Source organism: Amblyomma maculatum, chromosome 6, assembly GCF_055883805.1.
Source record: "Amblyomma maculatum isolate TAMU_Amacu chromosome 6, ASM5588380v1, whole genome shotgun sequence".
In the NCBI taxonomy this organism is placed as follows: Eukaryota; Metazoa; Arthropoda; class Arachnida; order Ixodida; family Ixodidae; genus Amblyomma; species Amblyomma maculatum.
Window position 1 is genome coordinate 52,378,828 of NC_139349.1, and position 26,714 is coordinate 52,405,541.

The 26,714-nt window shown below is 45.1% G+C and overlaps 2 protein-coding genes across 2 annotated transcripts in view; one reads left to right on the forward strand and one right to left on the reverse strand.

Moving 5' to 3' along the window:
• Positions 1-26,714, reverse strand: part of LOC146185731 (uncharacterized) — a 624,411-nt gene that overhangs the window by 530,194 nt on the left and 67,503 nt on the right. The window lies entirely within an intron of this gene.
• Positions 19,559-22,785, forward strand: LOC146185733 (acetylcholinesterase-1-like). Its single transcript, XM_084607903.1, has 2 exons — positions 19,559-21,096; positions 22,386-22,785. The coding sequence occupies exons 1-2, from the start codon at positions 19,559-19,561 to the stop codon at positions 22,528-22,530; spliced, it is 1,683 nt and encodes a 560-aa protein (XP_084464029.1). The 3' UTR covers positions 22,531-22,785.

Genomic DNA, 26,714 nt, shown 5'->3' on the forward strand with positions numbered 1-26,714 from the left:
TAAGTACTGCTTCCGGTGTCACTAGCTCCATCAGACTTTCACAGCAAGGCTTTAATGCATGGCCCATGAGCAAGCCAGCCTCGACAGTTTCACGCTGAAGCTACGCTATAAAAATGGACGTCGCTCGCTGAGTGAATAAGAAGCGGCATACTCACAAAGCTTTCCGGTACTGACTAGTCTTGCCAGCCACTTACCAGCGATTGGCGAAATCTTCTAGAAGAGGATAAGTCAGCTACGCTATTAGCGATGGAGGCAATACGCCTGTCAGCTGCTCGCGAAATACCATAGCGCGATGTGTCACCGCCAATTAGCGCATCAGGTGGTTGGCGCTTAACTCGCGCTTATCACCTAACCCACTTTGCTTTATTCAGATACCTGAACGCTATCCCCACCTCTTCCTTTCCGCAGCTCGATGTATTTTAATTTCAAACCTTTCTTTTTAGGCTCAAAGTTGCTTTCTTTACGCTTTGAAATAACATTTAGAAGGCAACAGCAAAAAGAAGTAGACGTTTTATGACATTTCGTGATATGACATGCCGTTGAAACAACTACCCAATAGAATTTAGTTGTGATGGCACGCTACCTAGAGCTGCTCAGACTTATGATTAGGGATAAAGTTTAATTGAAAGTGTTAGTGACGTAGGGTGCGGTTTCTTTGAGCGTAGCTTCGTTGCGATGTTCCGGGCCCCAGTTTCAAGAGACTTATGAACTGATCGCATTGCAGCGGGTTTCATCACGGAAAACAGGATCCCGCTATACGAAACTAGGCGCACGAGCAAGATACCGGTAGACACAAAACATCGCTGTGTCTAAGGGGAAATGAATGGCGTCCATGATAGGGCTCTATTTTTTCCTTGCTTCTATATACCCTTTTATGAGTCTTATACTCCTGCAGAATTTCAGTATAACAAATTGTGAATCAAATACCCCTATTTCTTTTTTTTTTGTAAACCCTATTGGCACCCCAAATGACATACTGGATGCAGTTATTTATTTCTACGAGGTGGGTAGATGCCGAAGCAATCCCTTGAGCCGCATCCGACATTTGCAGCATGATCTTCTTTAATCACAGAGTGAATAGTCCTACAGGGTTTGTGTCTTCCTGTCTGACACCCTTGCTAATTGCGCTTTTGTCACCTTCACCGTGGTTGATTAAGGTCGCTCTGAAACGGTTGTAGATAGGTATTTTTAGTGCCTTTATATAAGCTTCTAAAACACCCGGTTCCATGATGCCGGCTTCAGTGCTGAAGGTTTTACTAAAACGCTTTCTCGTAACCTGTAAAAATATTATGTAGCCGTTGGCCATATTCCCTCAATTCTCTACACCTTGAGTGAGGCTGTAAGTATAACCTAATGTCGAGCCGCATTTTGCGAGAGCCAGCGTGGTTCTTTGGTCGTCTGAAGTCTAGTGCCATCTAATTCAATCAGCGATTACCTCACTAAATACTTCAGTAATTACCTCAGTAAATACCATGTACGCAAGGGACAGAAGGTTGATGGGACTGAAACATTTTAAAGTTGTTGCCGTCCCCTTTTTTATAGATTAACGTGATGTTAGTGTATTTTGAAGTTTCCGCTACGTTAGAGGTAAGAAGGCATTTCATATAGGTCTTTGCATCTGGCGAGGAAGACACCGAAATGCCTCGATCCTTTCAGGGCTGTTCGCAAATCGGTCTCGTGGCCGCTTCTCCCGCGGTATCGCCAGGTGTTCCCAGCAGCTAAGCGTACAATATGGCGAAACCCAGCGGGCTCTTGCTGGTTTGGCAAGGCCTCTACATGCTAGCCAGCTTTCATAGCACAATCACCGCACCCTCCTTCAACAAAGGTGGTGCTGTTTGTGCCATGCTAGTCACTTTGCTTTGCCGCATTATTTGTATGGATTTCTTATAAAACAGCGCATATACACGTGAATAAGAAGAGGGTCTTTCAAGAAATTCATAACCAACTCGCGAAAACTGCCGTTTTACTATACTTTTATGGCTATCTGAATGCCTCTTTTGTTCAAGGCGGGATGTCACATTCTTTGACAACGCTGCTTCCTTCACCAGTGTCCTGACTTACACAAATCTAGTGTACATATCTGTGTTGCATTTCTGGGCTAATTCAGCTATCTAATGTCTTTTGGCATCTACAACGTCGTTCACATTTAGTTTGAGCACACGCTGCCTTCAAAGTGCCATTGTGCCCATAGCGGTCGCATATTGAAGCAAGTTAGCATAACTCTGTTGGGTCATTTTCCAATATCCGCTTCGGGCAACAGGTGGGTAATTGTCGCTACGCATTATCTCACGCGTTAAGCTGAAACAAAGGCCCTCCAGTGCGGCACGGCAGCCGAGACAGCGAAATTTTTCGTCGTGTGCATCGTCCTGAGGCACGGTGCCCCGACGCTTCTAATAATGGACCGAGGCACCGCTTTCACTGTGAAACTGATGGATTCCACCACGCAGCTCAACTGCACTACTCATCGTAAATCAATCGCTTACCATCGACAGCCGAATGGCATGAATGAACTCTTCAGCAAAACTCTCGCCGACGTTTATGTACCTGGATGTTAATCAGACGACGTCTTGCCGTACGTCACACTCGCATACACACATGGTGCAGCAAGAAACGGCAAAAATGGTGCCCTTCTCTCTCTCTTGTATGCCCGCAAAGTATCCAGAATGCTGGAAGCCGTGTTGCCGCCTGACGGCTATGACCGCGAAGCTGGCGCCAAAGAATTCACGCAGCGCGCAGAAGAAGCGCGACAGCTTGCGAGAGGGCACATTCAGAACGTGCGAGGTCGAATTCGAATTGGATGACAGGGTGCGGCTCTGAACTCCGATTCAAGGCTGATGACTTACAGAGAGACTGCTAAAGCCCCCTACAAAGTTCTTCGTTTGCTGAGTGGCGTGGCATACGAAGTTCTCCCGAATGGCTTTTCCACTCGGAGGCATAGACCACATTCCCAACCCCTACCTTTTTTTTTTTTTTTTTTTTTTTTGCAATAATAATGTTGTACTTCCTTGTTTCCTTGGCCGGTGGGTCGGACGCAATGGCGCTCTGAAGACAGTGACCATGTTCAAGCTAAGAGTGAACTACCCTGTATATCTAAAAGCTTTCGTTGTCTAATTTTGTAAAAGCCAGTTGGCGGGCTATTTGGTTTTGCAAGGTGAAGGAACAGCGCAAGGGACGGGAGACAGAGACACAAGGAAGTACAAACACAAGGCGCTCTCTTGACCGCGTTTAGACAACCGCTCTCTTTGAGATTGTGCTAGATTCTCTTCATGTCACACCTTTCTGTCTTCCTGCGTCGGTTCGTCATCATCATCATCATCATCAGCCGAACTATACGCAACGCGGGGCGAAGGCCTGTCCCATATAACTCGGCTCTGTGCAAGTTGCATCCTCTTGACCCCTGCGAACTGCTTAACCTCATCCTCACATCTGACTTTCTGTCGCCCCCTGCTACGCTTTCCTACCCTTGATATACAATTTGTTACTGTTATCGACAATCGGGTATCCTCTCTTCGCAAAGCATGTCATGTCCATGCCCATTTCTTCTTCTTGATTTCCACTACGATGTCATTAACGAGTTATTTCTCCGACCCACTCTAAACGCGTCCTGTCTCTAAACGTGACACCTACTATTTTTCGTTCCATAGCTGCCTGCGTTGTTCTAAACTTAACTAGAACCCGTTTCGTCAGCCTCCACTTTCAGCCCCATAGTTGAGTAAAAGTGAGATACTTTCCTCTTGAGTGACACCAGCAAGTGGCTGTCACAATCTTTGAAGTACTTGACAAATGCGCTTCATCTTAATCTTATTATCCTGGTTATTTTCTATTCATGGTCCGGATCTGTGGTTTTTACCTGTCCTAAGTTCACATATTCGCCTGCCAGTTCCAGTGTTTCTTTCCCTATTGTAAATTGCTGTTCCTTCTCTACGTTGTTCAACATTACCCTGTCTTCTGTATATTAATTTTGAGGCCTACCTTTCTGTATTTCCTGTCTAGGTGATCAATCATTCTGCAATTCATCCCATTAGTTACTTAGCAAGGCAATGTCATCCGCGAGTCTCAGATTACTGAGGTATTCTTCATCAACCCTGATACCTAACTGCTCCCATTCCAAGTCCCGAAAACTTCCTCCAAGCAAGCTGTGAATAGCAATGGAGAGCGAAGGGAACAGAGATTAAAAGCAAAACTTTTTCTCCACATCTGAAGTCAAGGATCAATATGCACTTAACAGTAAGTTCCTACATTCCACACTTGCCCTACAATTACAGTGATGTACAACAAAGCTAGACATGCGCCTCCCGAAGCATCACCCACTGGTATGCCCCATTTTATAGTTTTGGACTGTTTGTCAATTTGCCTCCTACCTGGATCTTCGCCACTCACCTTCATCTTCCAGGAAAATTATACGCGTGCGTGAAGGCTCGGCTTAATGTGAAAGCCTTCATAATAATAAATGCACGTAATTAGTGAAGGCATACCCAGCTAATTTGATAATATTAGCGCATCAAAAGTCCAATTGATCTGTATCAGTTTATTTTGTAATTGTTTCCTTGTCATCCTGCTTAATTTGGTTTGTATTACTGCACTAGCCATCTAATTCAAAAGACAAGCGAACAGGTGCACAGTAATGCTTACACAGAATAAAGAACGCAATAAGTATAACGAAATGGTCGGAAAAATGGTAATGAGAAAAATTTAAGACAAACGGTGCTTTCGACAGGGCAACTCATATAATATATGCCACTAATGACGTAGAAGAACGTGCCGCAAATGACACGCGATATTAAAGCTCAACGGTGTGAAAATTATGCTCTAACTATTGTAACAAACACGCGGTGATGAGTAGCACAGCTTTACTTGAGACCCTTATGAGGGCCAAGCAATGCTAACCTAGCAGTTTAACGGCGGACCTCCTCTGCCCGAGGAGATGATGACGTAAATGCAGTGCTGGCTCGACCCCTTGCCCATTCTAAAATTCGACACGTCCGGCGGCCGTCACATCCATTGTCTTCCACTATGTTGCCGCGAAGTGCGCGTAGTGTCTGCTCGTGCCCAATCCAATGCAGACGACTCATTACGGTTGTATTTATAGCTGGATGCTTCCCCTCGCCCTCCTTCCGGGGGCGTCTCGCAGCGATACATTACGGGATAGCCATAAAAGCTGCGCAATTACGCTGATGGATGGCCATGGCGCCTACGGGGCCGCAGTAATAATCCCAAGGCACGTGTTTCCGTCGAGCGAGCCAAAGACAGCTCCACGCAGCTTACCGTAACAGCGTCGGTAAAGATATGTGCCGAGCGCGCCGCGAGGCTCGGACCGATGGGCCCGGCCGATAGCGGGGGGCCTACACGCCGTGTTTGCCCAGCGACGCGACACGCCGGAGCGTCCATAAACAGAGCCACCGGGTCGTTCATCTCGACTGCGCTGCGAACGAGGCTCATCCACCGCCTGTAGGCCACGCTGGCTGTACGCGGCTGTGCGAGCCAGCGCCATAGCTCCTCGTGTCTGTCGCCCTGTCCGCGCGAAGAGCTCTGTGGTCCAGAAATCCAATATGCACGTGCACTGGAGGATTGTCTTCCATACACTTTGCTTCAGCCGATCGATGACTGCGGCGTTTAAGGAAAAGGAAATCCAGGAGTGTGCATGGTTAGATTTTGCTAGCCAGCTTCAGTGATCACAGTCACTAGCAGAGAACCAGAAACTGCATCGTTGTGGTGTCTTACGAAAAAAAAAAACGAAATAATAGCCAAGGGTAGAAATTTGGACAAGTCGGTATTGATCCGTGACGTAAAGGAGAGCGCAAAATCAAGCCAACGGACAAAGGATAAAAGCACACAACACTAGCGCTTGTGGTGTGCGTTTCTACCCTTTGTCCGTTGTCTTAGTTTTGCGCTCTCTTTTACGTCATGGATCAATAATAGCCCCTGAGAAGTTTTGTGGAATGCCTCATGAGCGATAAATGGGGCTAATGATACCGCGAGAATTGACCAAGGTTGCACCAGGAGGTTTTCAACTCTTTTTTTTTTTTTTAATCAGAACCTAGAAGTTTATTTTTGTGTTCAGCTATAACGGATGGAATTTTATTTTTTAAGAATCATGAGTAAAGCAGCAGATACCACATTTTGCTTCCACGCGGCATCTCTGTGATAAAAATAGACATGATCCCCTCGCCGGAAAAAAATTCGCCGACCCACTCCGCAACGGTGTCTGCTTCGGCTGGATTATTATCTTCCCTGCCGAAGAAAAAGACGGGACTGTTGGTTGATAATGCAGTTGTTTGTTGGGACTGTTGGATCATTGATCCGGGGTCGTTCACGTACCTCCAGCCTTCAAAGGTGCACATCTATAGAGACACTGCATACTTAGACCGCTCTTACAACAATCTCCCTCTTGGTTGCTAAACATTATTCACCATTTATTTCTCATGGGAAACGGAAAAAAAAGATTTACATACCAGAAACCTTTGTTCTCTGGTTGCAAGCAGACGGCCATTCTCCTTCGCATTTGCTGCAGTGAAGAATAATAAATAAACGGAGAATTCGACCGAAGCGTCCGAAGATGTATTGATGGACGGAACATAGGAGCATCTTTTTTGAAACGGGATAGTGGCAGTTGCCATAGCACTAGGTTTTCTTCCTTTTAAATTTATTTATTATTGTTATACATCAGTAATTATTTTCACTTTTTTATTACATTTTTATTCTATATTTCTAACCTTATGTCACCTCTCTGCATTTCAGCCCCCAGTAATCCAACCACTTTTTGCTGACTGCCACCGTGATTGCGTTTACCTGATCACCTGTATGGATGAAAGGGTGTGATGAGCCAGCGCCACACAAGAAGCACGCAGGAAAAAGACGACGAGAAAGAGAGAGAGCTTCGTCCTTCATAAACCCAGTTAATCCCGAGTACAATTTACTCGTTTCTTTCGGTGCTAGGAGTAAGACCCATGCGATAACACATACAAGAGACTCCAAAAGAACGCTCCATTCAAACGAGTAAAACGGAGAGTTGAGCTAGTTGGAACACACTGAAAGGAATAACAGCGCGGAGACGAGGGACAAGGTAGGAAGACAACATTGGTGTTGTCTATCAGCTGTAGTTTATGAGAAAGAAACATGCAAAATATACTCTTTCTGCAATCAGGAGCGCATGTGCAACACTAGGCGCCGTACTGATAACTCAGTCTTCGGAATTAAGATACATTAGTTCACTGTCATGGACAGTTACAGAAGGGAGGCTTACACACGAGTGATTGTTTTTGTGAATATGAAACGTGTACACGGATTTGTCTCGTTAGTTTAGCTTTGTGCTTGTAAGGAATTCTAGGTTCATTAAAAGGGGGAACACGCGATTTTTCAAAAGAATTAGGCTGATTGTTATGAGGATAGTTCTTGTAATGCAGAGCAAGACTGGAGGACGTAGCCCCTTTCAAAGAAGTATTGTGGTCACGCCGGTGAGGGAAGACCTATGTAGGTCTTCCCGCATGTGAAAGGCACTTGATACACAACTACTTCTACGCAAGGAACAATCCTCAAGTCATGCTTTATCTTGCACCCTCTTTTTGTTTTTGTTGGTTTCTTTTCGTCTTTTCTTGGTATTTTTATCAACCATGGCGCAAATTTTGCCCAGCTTATTAGTTGTAGAAAACAGAATATCTACGCCATATCTGCTACCTACTTGCTTCAAACGGTGAGATTTGATGAATATACTGCAAGACGGCAATTTTATTTTCTGTTTTTTGAAAGCTTTGTTTACTCGTGTCTCCACATGATTTAATCCTTTGAGTTTCATACTGCATACGAGAACTATGATATCATCTGGAAACCCCGCTGCTCTTAGCCTCAGAGCCTGTCGATTACAACTTTCACTGACAGCATGTGCACATACTTAGAAATGGCAGCACCTAGGAAAGAAACTGCTATACCACATTTTACAATCTTGGAATGCGCCGAATTGAAACTAAGAAAAGGCTTTCCGGATGTCTGTCGAAAGGACTAGCACAGGTGATCCGGCTTCATTTTCAGTCTGATATCTAAGCATTACAGCTCATTCCTATAATGTAAGGCCGTGTCGACTGTCCTCAAAAATCTTTAGCACGTCAACGACCTGTCTATTGAAGTCATCGGTATCCACAAAAACATAATTATCGATATATCTGACGATGCATTGTGTACTGACGGTCACGTTGCTTATAATAGCTTTATCTCTATAACTAAGAAGGATGTTGCTTAGTACCGCAGCCACCTTTGAGGCAATGAATACCCCCTTTTTTTTGAGTATGCAGTCTGCCTTCCCAAGTGCTTCTAAGAAACTTAGGTGGGACTTGCAGGGAGAATGTTGCTTCCTTCAGAATACAACGTGTGACTAGCACAATTTAGTGCGCCCCTTTGAAATCCGATCGCTGTTATGAAACTTTTTAGACACTACAGTCTTGCGCTGATATACAACCAAACACAGAAGTGAAAGCATCGAAGCCGTCGATATTCAAAATTTTCGGTAGAGCGTGTGTCAGAAGACTCAGCGGCTGGAAAAAAAAATGAATTCAATTACCTATAGGCAACAACAAAGCGCGAATTGCGCAGCTTCATACCTATGATGGACAAGCAACGACATGTTATACCTCTAAGTTGCACTGCCTTTCATAATTAAAGACCAAGTTTTTAGCCGCAAAAATGTTTCAGTCAATTCGAAGTTGCTGCGGGCGCCGTGCACTGTCTTCTTCCCTTCTGTGTCCTTATCCTTCAGCGCTAACAGTTCGGCAGTTGAGGAATTTTTAGAGCGCAGTTGTTATGCGCTTATTCGGCGCTGAGCCGCGGCGCCGCTGTTGTCGGCGTAACCAAGCGAAAAAGAGTGAGGAACGAGCCAAGCAGAATTCCTCAGAAGAAAAGAAGGAAGTGCCACAAGCTCAGGGCCGCTCGCTCCTGACTCTTCTTTCGATTCTGCTAAGAAATTTTCTTTGCATCATGAAAAGACGTACAACGAGATCTGTGCTACTCGCTCGTGGCTCTTCTTTCTCCTCTTCTAAGAAATTCTATTGGACTAATGAAAAAAAAAAAAGCGCCCTGTCCGCGTTGCCACTAATTATTGTCGGTGTAACCGAGCAAAAGAGCGTCACCAGCCAAAAGAAAATTCCTCGGAAGAAAAGAAAGAAGTGAGAAAGAAGTGCCACGAGCTCTGTGCAGCTCGCTCGTGACTCTTTTTTCTCTACATCGCCATTAATTGTTATAGGTGTAACCGAACAAAATAGTGTCACCAGGCAAAAGAACGTTCCTCGGAAGAAAAGAAACAGATGAGAAAGAAGTGCCACGAGCTCTGTGCCGCTCGCTCGTGGCTCCTCTTCCTCCACTTCTAAGAAATTCTCTTTGGCTAATGAAAAAAGAAAGTGCTTGTCTGCGTCGCTTTTATTTATTGCCGGTGTAACCGAGAAAAACAGCGACACCAGCCAAAAGAAAATTAATGGGAAGAAAAGAAAGAAGTGCCACGAGCTCCGTGGCTCTTGCTCGTGGCTCTTTTTTTCTCTTCTAAGAAATTCTCTTTGGCTGGTGAAAAAGAGAGTGCTTTGACCGTGTCGCCACTATTTGCTGTAGGTGTAACCGAGCAAAAGAGTGTCACCAGCCAAAAGAAAATTCCTCGGAAGAAGAGAAAGAAGTGCCATGAGCTCTGTGCCGCTCGGTCGTGGCTCTTTTCTCTCCTTCTAAGAAATTCTCTTTGGTTTATGAAAAAAGACAGTGCTTTGTCCGCGTCGCTATTAATTGTTGTCGGTGTAACTGAGCTAAAGTGTCACTAGCCAAAAGGAAATTCCTCGGAAGAAAAGAAAGAAGTGAAGAAGTGCCACGAGCTGTGCCACGAGCTCTGTGCCGCGTGCTCGTGGCTTTTTTTTCTCTTCTAAGAAATTCTCTTTGGCTCGGGAAAGAATAGAGTGCTTTGGCCGCGTCGCCATTAATTGTTTTCGGTGTAAGCGAGAAAAAGTGTGTCAAGTATCCATAATCCACGAGAGTATCACGAACCAGAGAATTTCTCAGAACAGCAAGAAGAGCTACGAGCTCTGCGCTAGTCTCTCACGCCTCTTCTTTTTCCTCTGAGAAATTCTCTTTGGTGCATATAGTGCTTTGCAACTGCATATGCATACATACAAGCATCTCTCAAACTCTTTGCCTCGCTATATCTCAAAAACGTTTAAATGGCGGCTTTCAAATTTCGCATTAGGTAGTATCGTATTCATCATTACAAGTTTTACATCTTTAAAATTTATGCATTTCAAATTTCCAAGTTTATTATACTGCCGCATAAATGTTTGGTGCCATTTTTTACAACTTGAGAACGTGACGTTTCTAATTGAAGCTTTTTATTTCATATTTTTACGTGCTTTCATTATGCACTGAGCTATAAAATTTGGTGGATTAATTCGCCCGAAACCTCAGCCTTATACTCTCAAATGATATAATTTTATGTATACGCAATGAGCACCGCCCTGAAAGGTGTCACTAAAAGAGCATTTTTACGCTTTTCTGCGTTGCTTTTGAGCACCTGTGTAGCAGCAAGGCATGACTCAGCTTGCACGAGATGTATGCTGAGGATCATCACATTTATTGCTTTTTAAGGCCAAGCTTTTGTGTTCAGTTTTCTTTATAATCACTTGTGCCATGTGTTGTCGTTCAGATCAGTTTGACGGTCCAGAGAACGAGTACGTTAGCGCGGGCGAAATGGCATTCACTTATATTTTAGGCGCCCAGTAAGCCGGCCAGACATCTAGAAAGTGCCGTACTTTCGGCACTTTCGGAACGTAACACGAAAAGCTCGTGCAAGTGTGGACAAGAACATGAGCTAGACCGAATACGAACCCTCGCCCGAAGGCAATGGGGAACAGTTAAAAATAGATACACCGCGGTTTCAAAAAGTGTGGAAGGCTACAACGTTCTTTTTGTACAGCTCCTGCATCTTTACCGTGTTGCGCTTCTCTCCGCGCGGTATTAGAATAAGTCTTTAGAAACGCTGTTATTGCTAAGGTCGTACTTATTTCAAGCATAACCTATGACCTGAGCAAGTACGCTTTGTATAACCTTACAAAGCTTGCTTGCCAGTTGAAAGGGAGGAGTATCGGGAATGCCGGCCGCTGCAGCAGTCAGCTTTTTTCCTTGGAAAGCCTCTTCAGAGGTTGTAAACAAGCATAGAGAGATGCTTGCGACTGGCCGGCTGTAAACGAACACTGCTTAGTACCCGTCCTTATCTTCACTTCATAAGCCAATTCATCCACTTATTATTGTTTTTACACGTAGCATCCCTTCACGCTCTTCCAAAGTCTTCAAGCGATTTGTGTGAAGAATCGCTCATTCAATCATTTACAACAAAGTCATGGCAGCACTACTAGCCTTTGTAGGAGATTGCGCAAAGATCTACTGTTGCAGAAAACTCAGCGTTGGCTTTGCCGTAATTGTTGTGCTGTAAAAATCCTGATTGGTTGAACTGGTAATAGTTTCAGAGTCACATAACGCGGCATGGTATTTTCAAACAGCCTCATAACGCTCACGGGAAACGTGGCGGCATGTGTGGAATGAAAGTGATTGAAGCATTACGTGGAATTTTTGTGAGAGGCTGCTTGGTGTCTAAAATAGTTAAACGCTATAAAATAATTGATTGCGCTCAGTATTTCGAATACACTGCGGAACCTGCATTCGAGTGGACACTAGTTTGTGACTTCAGTGTTTTTTGTTCAGTAGCCACATTTCAGCGCGGGAGCCCTCCAGAAGTGCACAGACCGCACTAGTTTCTTTAGTTAGAGATGAAGTGTCTCCATTTTTTTTTTAGGGTTGCAAATTCTTGGAAAGAAGAAATCATCTCCCTTCAAAGCACTACTGGTGCTAGCCTCTCTATCATCAATATCAACGTGTTAACAATAATACTGATTCCTGCATGACAACAGAAAAAGCCGGCGACCTCAAGAATATCAACCCAATTGCATAGAAAACTAAAGTAACAGAAAACACCAGCCATATGCCTTCAGTTATATATTAAATTAACGTAATATTACAACTTTAATCAAAGCCACTTCAAATAAAGTGTCACCGGGGAAAACGAGATATATACCATAGGGTGAGGCCTTCGTGAGGCTGGCGCCACATCGGTAAACCGTTAACCGATGGAAAAACCAATAACCATCACTCTGCAACGACGGTTCGCCTAACAACGCGAGGAAATCGAGAAAAAATGCGCATAAAAATGCGGAGGGAACAGAAATGACCGTGCGAAGGGAGAAGAAAAAATAGTGCAGCAGAATTGCGCACGGAGTTACACATTTGCCTTTCAGAGGCACATTTGCGTAATGGATTTGTGGAAAATAGGTTTTGCGCAATGGAGCTGAGTACGAAACGGAGACGGCAGAGTGCTGTGGTGGAGAGGAAAAGCTCGATGCTCGCCCACGCACAAACGACGCCGCCGGAGCGACATTTCTCGAAATCTCCTCCCCTCATCTCATGGCGTCCTGTACGCGACATGCCCCATTAGACGTGTTCAAGATGGCGTGGCCCGAGAGAGGAAGTAGAGGGGAAAGAAAGCTGAGAACAAAGAGAAGAAATGAAGCCCGTACGGCGTTGCGACTCAACGCGCCCTCTAGGCGATGCCGCTTTCCCCACAACCAGATTTGGTTCCCAGAAATTGTTTTCATCACCGCAAAAAGATTGCACTTCGGCAATAAGCCATTCGGCGTCCGATATTGTGGAACACATTAGATCCCGAAACGCGACCGCGCAGAAGGAAGGAGCATATAATCGTCACCGGGAAAACACGAAGAGGTCTTCATAGTAAACGCTGAGTAAAATGCATGAAGCTCTGTTTACAGGCCATTTTGTTCAGCGCGTTCTTTGTGTCTTGTACTTGAACCGACGTCAGAAGGAACGGAAATAAAGCAAAGTGAGGCCATCGGATTTATGTGAGAACGAATATATCAGAGCATGCCTGCTTAGGAAACGGCTCACCGACTAAGTGTGCCCAGTAAATAGAATGGCTTCTGAAATCATTAGTGCAAAACGATTTGAAGCAATTTAAGTCCCGCGCTGTTCACCATTGGTCAATGTGTCACCCTGAAGTGTATTCTCTGAGTTGTAGATTTCTGGTCAATTCTTCAAAACTGCCCGCAACAATTTTTTTTTTTTTTTTTTTTTTTTTGTAGACTTTGAAACTTATACATGTTGTCACACGTACCTTGAGCGAATGTGTTAAAAACGAAAGGCCATTCCGGCGCAAACGAAATTAAATGGATGATGTTGGCACTAACATTTGTCAGGGTACCTTTCGTTTCCCTTTGACAAAATGACGAATTATGTTTAATTACTGAACATTCAAGTATTGGCTGCTGACCAAAGTGTAATACGCAAAATTGTGTAGCGCCTTCATAAACCTTTCAATAGAATTTCGAGACACGACAACCTGCGTATGCGCACCGGGCTAGAGAAATATGGGAGAGGCCTTCGCCCTGCAGTAAGTATAAGCCAGCTGATGATGATGATGATTGTGATGGTGACGATCATGACGACGACGTCTATGCAGGAAAAGGCTCGCTCTTGCAGCGGCGCTCGATTCCCACGCTTCCTCCCGCGGTGCGCCACCATGCAACTGGTAGCTGGATGCTCCCTCTGCTCTTTCTGTTTCTATGACAGCACCCTTTTCTCTCCTCCTTCTCTGAAACGGCCAGCTTCACTAGGTCCCGAGGTGTAGTGGGGTGATTAGGGAACACAATTGGAGGCAGAGATGTCGTTTCGAATTCCTATCGTTACTAGACTTGTAGATAAGCGCTAGTTAGGTTGCGAAATGGTAGAAAACCACCCTGAAAGCTGCACAATAACGATCGAGTCACAGTTCTGACGCGAAACAGGTCAAATCTAGCACCACATGGAGATCCGTTAGCGATGCCTTATGATCAAATGGCGAGCCAGAAGCGATAGAGGGAAGCAGGGCACTGCCACTGGAGTATGTGGAGCATATGTATGGAGGAGTGTTTGGAGGTGTGGTGAGGCATAATAAATTTCTATAAATTTCTATCTGTTGTGCATCCGCTGTACCCTCGCCGCTTCGGTGGTTTGAAACAGCAGTGACGCTAGCGAGCCGCGACGAAATATACGATCTTTATTATTGACGAAACGTTATAGACTACGTATACCTCACGTGGTCCTTTTTACCGCATTCCAAAAAAGGCCTACGAAATCTGGCAAAAAAAAAAAAAAAAAAAAGAGCCCCGTGACGGAGTGCTTGCGCACCGCTTTTGCCCGGCTCTAAGGTTGCCCTACTGTAAGGGTAAACAAGGTCAACAACCGCGCCCTGTGGGCATGAGGAATATACAGGGCTTTGATCCGGCAATAGTGTCTGGGCTTCCGGTCGATTTTCGTCACATGTCGGTGCCAATGCATGCATGCTGCTTGACCAAGCTCTCTATCTTTGGAGGAGAATCAAAAAGCCGTTTTCTTCTTTCTTTCTCAGTCTTGGATGCTTTATCTTTTCTGCGCCGTCCGGCCGGCAACACGCATTCGCGTCGTCATGGGGCATGAATCGGAGGCCAAAACAAGGTGGAACTGACAGAACACCTGGCGGCTTCTCTCTGGCCTGCCATATTGCCGCCTTCCTTTCTTCATTTAATACAAGTTTGGCGAAAGCAAACAACGATAGGTAAGCACTCTATCTCGCGGATTTTCTTCTTCCTTTATTTTAACATTTCGTGCTTTTTGTTTCGAAAGCGAAGAAAAAACTAAAAAATAAGACCTGAGGTATATCGTGTAGAAAACTATTTATCAAGATGTTTTTTAATGATTCTCTAATATTTTGGGCATCACACTCAAATGTGGGCAGCAAAGACTTACGAAGGTGATCAATTAGAGATAACTAATCAGTTAGTTAAGCGGAAAGTAAAACAAAACAACTTTACTGACTCCAGGGCAGAGCCAACATTACTCATCTGGTTTCATTCGTGTCAGAAGTGCATTTCATGTTTAAAACCTTTGTTCAAGTTACGTGGGACGGCGCATACGAAGAGAGGAAAATACCCTGCAGGCTTTGCATGTTTTCGAGACCTCTGTTTTATTGGAAGCAGGGGTTAATTTCTGAGACACTCGAGCACAAAGAAAAAAAAAAGTAAGCAGCGCTTTTAGAGCTGCTTGTAGAATATAGCTGAACTGCCGTTTAACTCCCACGAGTCGTGTGGCAGCCTTAAACCAAAGGTCGTAAAAGAAAGTCCTTTGTTTCCGAGTTCGTTTTAACGAATGAGATTCTACGTGACTTGGAGGTAACGAGATAACACGGGGTGATTGCCAAGACAAACTACCGTGCTTTTTAACGCAACTCAGACAATTTAGTTCGCTTTCCCATATGCTAAGCAGCCATGTTTAGAATGAAGGCCCTCGCCTCCCCATGCAGGAAACTGGGAAGCATAGCCGACATGTTTTGAGGAGCCGCTGATAGTGAAAACGCACACGAAGTGCTGGCAACCAACTTATGCGTGAGTGCCGAAACACTGGCACATAAGACCCCGCCGTCTGCGCCCGACTGCAGGCATGACACGTTCTGGCGAGCGTGTCTTACGCTCGAGCTTAATGTACGCGTGGGTGGCCATTCCCAAACTGCGGCTTCCCAGATTCGGAAAAGAAAGTCAGCAATCGTTACCGCTCTGGCAAATGAAGTACAGAGTCGGAGAGATAGACTCTGTGCTCAGCCCTCCTTTCCTACCACATCTCCCTTCTTCCACCACCCCAGCACTGCTGAAATGAGAAACAAAGCAGAGGCTCGAATTAAAGCTCTCTCTCTCTCTCTATCTCTCTCCGGAAGCCTTTGCTACCGTCACTCAGGCATTCACTTGGCTGCTGTTTTTACGATCGAATTTCTTCCTTCAGAGCACGTACACTCTTCTGTTCCTCACTGAGCCTTCTCAAGCAAAGGCGGGCCTCGTCTGTCTTTGCGCATTAGAGCCGCTGCTTCTCTTGGGCGCCGGGGGCCAGTTCAAACGAAGGATTATGCCGTAAGAATAAAATGACGAACGTGTGGGGAATCATCGAGCAGTGATTTTTGTTTGCCCTGTTCCCGAGCGGCCCCCACCAGAGCTTCTTGCCTCCTCCGTGGGCTGGAGGAAGAAAAAGGAGCTCTTCTTTCGTTCCGGGTGCGCCCCAGAGACGGAACTCCAATTTCCTCCGCCGGCGCAAAGGTTCCGGCCTCCACAACGTGAGCCGCCAGCTCGCGGAACAGATTACTTCCAATCCAATTAGCCTGCTGCTGCATCCGAATTCTGCCGTCATACGTGAATGAAACGGAACGGTGGAGAAATCGCTGCGCTCTCGTGAATTATGGAGGGAAAGAAAGCAAAGTATATACTAAGGTGTTCTACACGGCTCGTGATTCCAAAACAAACTGACGTCTCAAGCGAGCTTGATAGGCACCCAAACTTTTTCGAAGGTTGGCTGAACAGGCAATGTGGTCGTATAAGGTGGGCCGCCAAAGGTGAACTGAGGTTAGACTGGAAATAAAACGTTACCGTTTCAATTCGCTTGAAAACTCAGTTCTTGGTGACCTGGAAGCGCACGTGCCTTTCTTATTGACTACATAATCGCGCAAGGGTCTGCTATTCAGCGAGCACGTTTTTTCCCCCCTTGTCGTGCAATTTAAAAGGTTCACATGTATAATTCAGCATTAACCCTCTGCCACCGAGAATAGCACAAAATAGCGCTCTTGCATTTCAATGTAAAGATGAGCAAGCCTTTATGTTTTCCTGAAAGCTTAAATTTTTGCAGATTTCTTTATGGCAAAATGACTATATCGACTACGTACCGTGAGGGAAACTTATAAATGAAAGCAAAGGCTTACAACAACAACAAAAACTAAAGAGCGCCTAATCAATTAACCAAGAGTAGTTTGCAATGTCTGTGTTCTTTAGGCCACCTGCTGGTTCTCTTATAGTCTTGCTTTAGGTACCCGCAGCTTCCATCTTCCTCGTTCGTCAATCTTTTCGTGTTTTCGTTCGTTCGTGTGCCTTTATGACCCTCGTCTTTTCAGAACATTTTTCCATTTTCCTGTGCTCATGTCTTTGTGCTCTTATAAGCTAGGAATACTTGAGAAAGCGTTCGCGTATTTAGGCATTTAACAATGAGTCGCTTTCTCAATATGACAGCTGGAGAGCGCCCCTCGCAAAGCCTTTTAAAAAAGAATTCAGCTTGCATTTTAAATCGCTTAAGTTAAATGTGCTGCTATATTAAGTTCCATCAGAAGCGATGAAATGGCAGGCTGCAGCTGCTTATGAACGGTAAGTAGACACTTCAACCCTGCGCCATTGCGAACAGCTCTCTTCTCCTAAAATAACCACTGAGTACACCTGTAAGCGAGAAATTTCGTAACTGGCGCGTGCTCAGCAGACCGTTTCGTCCAAGGTCGAAGTGGACAGCTTATAATTGAGTGACGGCAGCTTAGCGCCGCGGCGCCGCGCACAGTGTACGACGGCGCCAGAAAACACGAGACACATGGATGAGCACGTTTCTCTTTCCGCGTGGCTGTCGGAAGGCCTGTCTTTGTCGCTAGGCACAATTTTAGCAATGTTGAGCTCAGTCCGCGGCGAGAGTTGAAATTTTGCAAGGGCTTAAACCAAGTGTGGCCGCTCGTGACGCGAAGAGTTGTGTTCCTCATTAAGAGCGGAAGCGATAACAAAAAGAAATCGAGACAATTAGGACCACCTATATGTATAAAAGTGAAAGCTCGTCGTGCAGCGATACCTGATTCGAAAACGCGCCGCGGTTTGTCACGTGGATCACTGAGGTGATCAGGACATACATTTGGAGGCACCTATCGGTCTGTTCGAACCTATATCGGTAACTAGAATAGATGTATGCCAATCTGTCAGCGAAATGATATGATACCACCCGCAACCCTGAACGAAGTAGGGTTGTGCCACAATTTATATTCCAAAGAGGACAAATCCTAATCTCGGGTTTGTGTGCTTCATTAGACTTTGATCGGGCTTGAAGGTGAAGCGTACAATGGTAGGCGAAACTCTGTATTGTACGAAGTACAATCCAGAGTTTTACGAGTGGACCTGTGAAATGTTTTGCCTTTATCCCACCACATTTGCCTTAACGCCACTTGTTAGCTCTACTGAATGCCTCTGACAATGCAGCAGTAGCCGAGGGGCTTTAGCCAATCATAAAATGCGGGCACGGTTAGCTGTCTTCACAGGCTTGATATTTAGCTCTATCTTCGGCAGTGAGCTAGGCTCCAAGGGTGCGTCCTCTGCTCTGTGGCCGAGACAAAGGAGCCTCTACACCGGCATTAAAAAGGCCCGGCTTATCGGTGTTCGAAGGCATAGATCTTGAATCTTTGCTTCAGTTTCGAAAACAACAAATAATGATTAAGAGCTGATGCCTAAAACATGGTTAACATATTCATAACAAGTTAGCTCGCACAACTGAAAAGGAAAGCCAAGGATTACGCCAGCGAACTCTGAAAACAGAGCTAGCTTCAAATATGATATCATATATGCACGAAAACTTATGGTTAGCTAAAATATTATTTCTACTAAAAAGCCTCGTCAGCCCGCTAATGGATAAAATAGAGCTCAATGGGGAGGAACATGGACCTTCCGTAACTATGCGGTAATGATGAAAAATGTATCCAAGACTCTAAAAACAACTATTCCATATAAGCATCGAGGCTAGGAACCAATATAAGGATGACAAAGTTGAGGAAGAATTAGATACGGACATAGCTGTGAAATAATTAAAAGCAGTATTTCCCCAGTTTGCCAAGTTACTCGAGTTGCAATGCCAATGTACCAGGACAATGCATGCAGCTTGCGAACGTGTCAAGGGCTTGACAAAATATTCATCTCGCGATCTGGTTGAGTAACCGTCATTTATTGGAAATGTCCACACGTTTTTCAAGTGCTCGTTAGGTTACCACCAGCTAGTAATCGCAAATCATCGCTCTTGATAACTCGAGATTTTATAACAATAACGCTTTATAGTGTGTGGTGGCATCCGACAAAAGCAGAAATGGCAAAAACATTATTTTGTACCGTTCTCCTGGCTGAAATCGGTCGTTGCTTTTGGATACGCTTTTAATTTAATCCTTCAAATTGTGAGGTTCAGACGGTTCACTAAACGAAAGTTAATCTTTCATGAAAGAAGAGAAAGAAAAGAAACAGACGTAGAAGACAAAGAAGGAGTTCGCCGAATGTGATGCCGCTCGTAACCATCTCGTCCATCCTTGTGGGGGTGTATTGCGTGATGCGAAGAAAAAGGCTTCCGGTAATCAAGCCGCACCCTCTTATTTCTAGGTAAGCAGCTTTGTGTTTGCAGTCGTGTGGGCACAATGAGGAATACTGGTTCAGAACAGAAACACAACAGCGAATGCGACCGCACGTAAGGTATTGAGTAGTGTTTTGCTGACCAGAGCTGCACTGAATTCAGAAATAGCTTGACTTTATTCCGCGCCTACAAGGTTAATATTACAAGTAGCAAACGTTTTTGTTTCGGTGGCATCTTAATATTGAAGCTCACTAGCAAGTCATGCTCTCTGTCCTGCAGGTGGAAGACACCGATGTTATTCCTGATAGTGGCAAGCTTGGTTCTCTACATCGCTCTTAAGGAGGTACGCCTGCTCGGACGAGACCACCGCCTAGGCCAAATACCGAGACCTCAGCGTTTCTCTTTACCCTTACTACCACAGCATCAAGTCTCTCTTAGAGTCAACAGTGGCCTTTTGCAAGGGATATTAGTGACCACTTCAGAAGGCGATATTGTACGCGCTTTTCTGGGGATTCCTTTCGCCAAGTCGACGGCAGGACCCAACAGGTTCCGGAAGCCCGTTCCTGTTGGCCCCTGGAAGAACACGTTGAACGCAACGCGCACAAGGCCTCCGTGCGTGCAAGAGTCCTACTTCTCGCAAGCCATGCGCATCGACAACACAAATACAACGGAAGACTGTCTGCACCTAAACATCTGGGCACCAATCCAAAAGCACCCAAATGAGGCCAAGAAGACAGTCATGGTCTACTTCTACGGGGGATCATTCACTCACGGCGGTAATAGCTACTTCTTTTACGACGGCCAATACATTTCCAGCATAGGAGACGTAGTGCTCGTTGTTCCAAACTACCGGCTAGGAGTGCTCGGGTTTCTTAACGCTGGCAATCCCGACGCACCCGGTAACGTAGCCCTGCACGATCAGATTCTAGCACTGTTGTGGGTGAGGGACAACATCGCCGCATTCGGCGGGGACCCCGAACGAGTCGTGCTCTTCGGCCAGAGTGCTGGTGCCATATCAGTGAGCTACTTGCAGATATCGCCCAAGACGCGCCACCTGTTCAAGCGCGCTATTCTGCAAAGCTGCTCGGCGCTTGTGCCTTTGCCTGATAACACTGGGGACACAGCGCTTGCCAATGTAAAGTACATAGCGAGCGCCACAAACTGCACGAGGCTGTTCCCCAATGGAAGCTTGTCGACTGCGGACACAGTGGCCTGCCTGAGGACCGTTGACGCCAAAGTCCTTGCCAATGTCAAGGGTGCGTTTTTCTACCCCAGCTTCTACGACGACATCCTTCCGCAGGCACCAGTCGAGCTGATCAAAGCAGCCGACTTCAACGACCGTGAAATGCTCATCGGCAATACTCTTCGCGAAGGAGACATGTTCTTCGATGCCATATTCAGACAGAACCGTTCGGCGACTCCATCCAGTAGGTCGAGCATCAGCCTCGAAGCCATAGGAAAGGCATATAATTTTTTTTACAAACGGATCGGGTTCCTTCAGGCAGTGTTCACACTTGCACAAATCCAGAGGCTTTACGACTTGACAAGCGCCACCCATGAAGGTTTCAAGGACGCTATTGGCGATATTCTTTTCAACTGTCCTACCAAGTTTTTCGCGAAGTACTTTGCGGAGAGGAACGGCACCGCCTTCTACTATGTGTTGACACCTAGGCCATCGTTCAGTGCCTGGAACTCCACGGCCGCCACTCACACGGATGACGTGTCGATTTTGTTCGGCGTTCCGTTCATGCTTCCATCGAGAGCAACGGACGCAGAACGAAAACTTAGTAGGCGATTGATTCGCACATGGACAACATTTGCGAAGACCGGGTAAGTACATTTGCTTTCGCTTCTGCTATGCGTCTCTCTGAGCTTAGTTTGTGAAGCCGACGGAGTTAACGGTTTGCCGCAGATCCATTAAGCGTCAGTTCTTTGGATCTGGGTCGATGCAGTAGGCCTTCGAATCATAGGCAGAGCGAGCGCTTAAGGTGGTTCCTATGGTAACCAACTAAGAAGAGGAATAACTTGGAAGAAGGAGTTCATGGCGAGAGCGAAAGAATGTGGCGCGCTTAAACTGCGGCGGTGGTTGAGAAACTCGCCGCCCGAGTAAAGGACAGTAAAGCAGAGTAAAGCACAATCAAGTGCGTAATAGCGCGTCGTAGTAGCGCTTACGCTGATGTAGAGTTGTTCTGCTCTCTAAAGTAATGATCCGCTGACTCCCTCAATCGCCGTCCTTTTGTCAGCTACTCTTTCTCGTTAGGCACGGTGAGGCTCTGTGTAAGGCAAGTTTAACGAGCCCGTGTCACCCTCCATGCTCAACTGAGAAAGCTGGCGCAGCCTATTTAGGCACGTGTATAGGTTCCCCTGTGAAGTGAGTTTGTCGAAAACAGCTATCAATGGGAAATCATCAGAGAAAACTAAGACGTGAAACATCAAGGTCGCCACTTTTTGAAGCCAGGTGTCAGAATGCAACCACTCTTTCAAAATGAACACCACTCATCCCACTTTTTAATGCAAATTCATCAAAGGAGATGAACGTGATCGAGACGACGGCTTCCGAGGCGCAGTTTGAAAGTCTAGTAGTTAACGCAAATAAACCAGATACGCAGATGGCGCAGTGTTCTAACGCAGTGTCCAGTGAAGCTGATCAGTTTCCCTCAGCCGTGCTTTGAAGCCTCACTAGCGGTGACGTTTCAATTCTTCGTTCGCGCCCGCAAAGGTCGAACAACAAATCGGCTTCGGACGTACACGCACTCGCTTTTTGCGAGGGTACTCGGAGTGGTCTAAATCATATGACAGTACATACACACGTGGATTTCAGATTTTTCAGTGTGTCACGAAGTGACAACACCTAAGCAACAGCGCTGAAAATCTGCATTATAAAGTAACGTGATCGTGAACTCAGATTCTGGGTTTCTTCTATTAAAGTACCAGTTATTACATTCGCCGCGAGTTGTTTCCAATTTTCGAGCAGAATCTCCATTAACGTCTCGGCCTGTATGTCATATGCTAATACAAGGAAATATAGAATGGGTCTCACGTATATTTAACGAAGTTAATCTGTGTTAACTACACAGCTAACAAAACAAACGCTGAAACTTCTTTCTTTTGCTTTCTAGGAAACTTCCGAGAGTGAAGGGCAGGCCATGGCCATTGTATCTTGGAAACGACAGCGTCGCTATAAACGCGGCCAATTTCTCTTTCTTGAGAACTTTCAGAAGTGAACACTGCGAAATATTGAAGCGTTTTATCACTGGGCAGTAATAAATTTGATAGATTGAATGTTTTAACATTTCAGTAGACAGAATCATATGCGCGTACTAGCAATTCAACTGTGACCCATTTTCAGCGTGGTGCTGCGTAGCGCATACGAGTTCGAAAGTTCTCAAGGCCGAATTTTTTTTTTCCACGCTAAGGTATAATTGGCAAATCTGCCGATCTGGAACGTTAACCATCAAGCCGACACAATGTTTTAGGCTAGAGTACCAACTAGGGTTTAATGGATGTAAAGAGTGAATATCCTGCTTAATCTGCTTTGAAACTTAATATGAATCAAAGTTTTTTTTCTCCTGCTTAATCTCTATAGTTACTAGAACTATACAGCGTAGTAAGCGCTCTGTACTGCTTCAGAACATATAAGACCAGCACTGAAACGCAGTTAATTGTTCCAAAGCAGCATTTCACTATGCGCCAATAGCGAAGCATGGCAATATACTGTAATTTTAGGTTGGAAATATTTTGTCGTATAATTCCCGAGTAAAAAGACGTTCTCTAGCGAGAGACAGTGAAAACACAGTTACAAGATGTAAAATCACAGTTTTCCATACTGGAAACCATTCAGCTAAAAGCTCTAAAGTGGGCATGAAAATTGTTTCTTTTTTCGACCTGTCGCTTTTCGGAATAAAAACGTTTAAAGGCAAATATTGCTTTAAGTGTCCTCCCTTAACATTTAGGCATCGGTGTCTGTTGTCGTTACCCGAACATGTGGTACAGAAATGTTTATTTCCGGTCTACTGATAAATGGTGCCAAACTAACGCTCCAAGAAAGAACATTTGCTACAGTTTCACTATTAACAGACTTCCCGACCACCGAAGTCTTCTGAGCGATAAATGATTTTAAAGGTCAATGGGATAAATTTTAGATCTGCTCCTAAGAACTACGTTCTCAATTTTTTAGAGATGTAGAAACGACCATGTCTTGTAGAAGAATTTCGTCATTGAAAGCCTGTGCTATCGCTTACGGATTGATATAGTGAGTAAAATGCGTTAAGACGTTCTTATCTCTTGTATTAAAATTAACTGTACACTCTCAGTTGATGTTAGTTATGCCTTTAAGCTAATTGTACTTATCCTGATTCCGAAGCCGGCAAATCGATATGGGAGTTAAGTGGTACCATGATCCCATGACATTCGATTACTAGTCTTCAGATATTTCCGAACTCACTATGCGTAGCGAAGACTTTTCAGAACATGAAACTGGTTAAGTAATGTTATAAGTACCTGTATTTTAAAGCTTTGCTTTGGGCCTTTTCCCCAGTAAGTTTTTCGCTTACTAAAATTGACGACGGCTAGCATGAAACATGAAAAATAGATCTGCATTCAGAGCGTTTTAAAGCTCTTGGTATCTTCTACAGTCGGTTACGTGATATCAGCCCCCTTCTCTTTCCAATGTGACCCGAGCGATAGTGTACCACAAGGTAGAGAAAGCAGCATCGAGCACAAAGCCGGCGCTTGTTACAGTAACCGTGTCCCCGGAGCGCCCCACTCAGTTTCATTCGCCTATTGTTCACCTGAGCGTCTCTGTTGCTCGCGCGGAGGCAACACGCGCTTACGAACGGAAGAATAAGGCGAGGGTAGTTGCGCGGTCGTCGTGAGAAACACGGCCCGTGCCGGAGCCTAGCAGAGGCGGCGAGCCCAGCCGTGTTGGTTTTGCTGGCGACGAGCGTAGCGCACCCAGGGGGGTCTGAAACCCGGAAATATAAATCCGGGCCTCGTGTTTTCGGCGGACGTGATTCCAGTTATGGGCTTTGTTCGGGAGGCAAAGAGGGAGCGCATGTAGCCCACCAGCGAAGGCAGCTCGCGCTCGCTCGCGACGCAGCTCGCATCCGCCCGGGATCCTGCGATATCTTGTTCCTAATGCTATGACAAATAAGTTGAGCACGGCTCCCGTTCCTCCTCGCTCTCTTTTTCCCTTTCTCTCTCTCTCTCTCTCTCTTTCTGCTTCCTGCTCCTTTTACTCTTCTATTTTGTTTACTTGTGGCCTGTGTCGTTCTTCCTTTTTTTCTGAGCGCGTAATGCACATACGCCGTTCCGTAGAGTTTTCTAAAAGCCCCAATGCCAAGAACAAGGAGGATTTGTAGGTGCAGGCTTCCGTTTGTTTCTGCGTGAGCGCGATATCACTGTTTTCGTGCATTTGAGTGAATAAAGCACAGTTTACAAGCGAGTTGCCAATTCTGTGGGCCCTGTTTCAGGCAAGCCATTTTTCTCATCTCATTTTTTTTTTACGTGAAATACAAACAGCAGCCGAGGTAGAGCTTGCATACAGTCCGCTCTGTTTCGCACATTACAGAAAAATACGTCAGCAGAGGCTTTATTGAAGAGAAAACAAAAAATCTCTGGACTACGCTTAAGTCTGCCTAAGAGCGGAAATGGCGAAAGCCACTTTGCAAAACTATTTTCAGTAACTGCATCGTAATTGTCATCCCTACTATCATCATCATAACTATAACTACCTTCATCATTATCAACTAAACGCACCGTCATTGTCATCGCTACTATTATCCTTAGGCTACAAAAGGAGAATTGCGATCGGTTTCTTACGCGTGATTCCATTCTCCGTTCTCTCAACGGTAGGGTCAACTCTTGTAGGGTCCTTTTAACAGCGTCACCTGGCTATATATAGCGGAAATAGTGTTAAGATGAATAAGAGCGCATTTAAAGCCTGTCATTCCCGTTGGTTCTATGGTGCAATGGATTAATTCTACTTATCTCAGCACTGAAAACATCTGTTCGAATACTGAGTGCATTATTTTCTGATTCTTTACTACAATTCACAACTATCAAATAAATTACTAATATAAATCCTGGGGTGTGTTCTCCTTTAGGTTGCATTATGTGATGTTGTTGATTACCAATAGTCGGAAAGCTAGCCGAGAACAGAGCCAGGAGGTGACAGGATGACAACAGTTACATATGCTATTACGTTCACCGTAATCATTCCCTGCCCTCGGTGAGTGTATGTTAAATTTAGGTTGCGTTCAGAAACACCGCTCAGCAACAATCGCCGTTTAACTCGCTGAGAGACAACCAGTGAGGAGAAAGAAAATGCAAGACCCTGCCGTCGAGAGAACGCAATTAGACTCCTCTTTTTCTAAAGTTGCTGTAATTACCGACTCTCTATCCTTGTGTTCATCTCTCTCTTCGTCGGTGGATTCAGCAATAGTAAAAACCTTTGTCTCCCTGATCCCTAGACATTTGAAAATTGTACATATGGTATGGGTACCAGGTCACAGCAATGTGACTTTAAATGAATATGCTGACAATTTGGCAAAATAGTCCCTTAATGGCCCCGTATTATCTATCCTTCCGGCGACAGCGTACATCACCGCAGCGAGGTTTCGAAGAAACGTTCTATTAAATATGAAAAATGGACATCTCTTAAGATCTGATGACTACCTGCATCTAAATTATTCTTGGAATAGGAAATTATGTCATTCACGGCAACTTGAGATTTCTCTAACAAGGCTGCTATGCCGTATCCCACCTTCAAATTTCTTTTACAGCTCTGGTTTGGCACTGCCTCCCGTTTGCACATTTTGCGGTGAACAAGAAACATTAGATCACTTTTTATTGTTTTGCCGCCGCTTTACTACGTTGAGAAAACAGTTGACGGAAAGGCCATTGTAACATCTTGGCCTTAGTTTAAGCTGCCCGACGTTGTTATCATTTGGCGCCACCATTCTTGGGCACAGTCACAGGTCTGCTTTTACCACCATCCAAATTTTTTTACTGGACTCGAATCGTTTGCCTTGCTAAACATTTAAACATCACTTGTTATACAATTGTAGTGTCAATCTCCCGTGAGTGTTACCACTTTGCATTTTATATTTCACTTATTTCCCGTTTTGTTTCCTTTCCTCTACCCCTCAAATCATATTTTTATGCAAGTATACTTAAAAAAAAATATAAAAAAAGATAAAAAAAAAAGAAAAATTCTTTGCTACCCAAATCTTGGCCGATCCCTCTATGTGGGTATGTGCCATAACTTATTTGTACAACAACAACAACAACAACAACAACGCAATTACGCGTCATCGCTACTGTTATCCTCTGGCTGGACAGTGAGAATTACGATAGGTTTCTCACGAGCACGACGTGGCCTAGTGGTTCGCGCAAGGCAGTAAAGAAAACAAAAACATAGTGATTTGTGTGCTTGGCTGGGGATCGGA

Excerpts from the sequence above, each read along its gene's own strand:
- LOC146185733 (XM_084607903.1), top strand. The coding sequence starts at position 19,559 with ATGTTATTCCTGATAGTGGCAAGCTTGGTTCTCTACATCGCTCTTAAG. Across the intron at positions 21,097-22,385 it reads ACAACATTTGCGAAGACCGG|GAAACTTCCGAGAGTGAAGG; the intron begins GTAAGTACATTT and ends TTTGCTTTCTAG.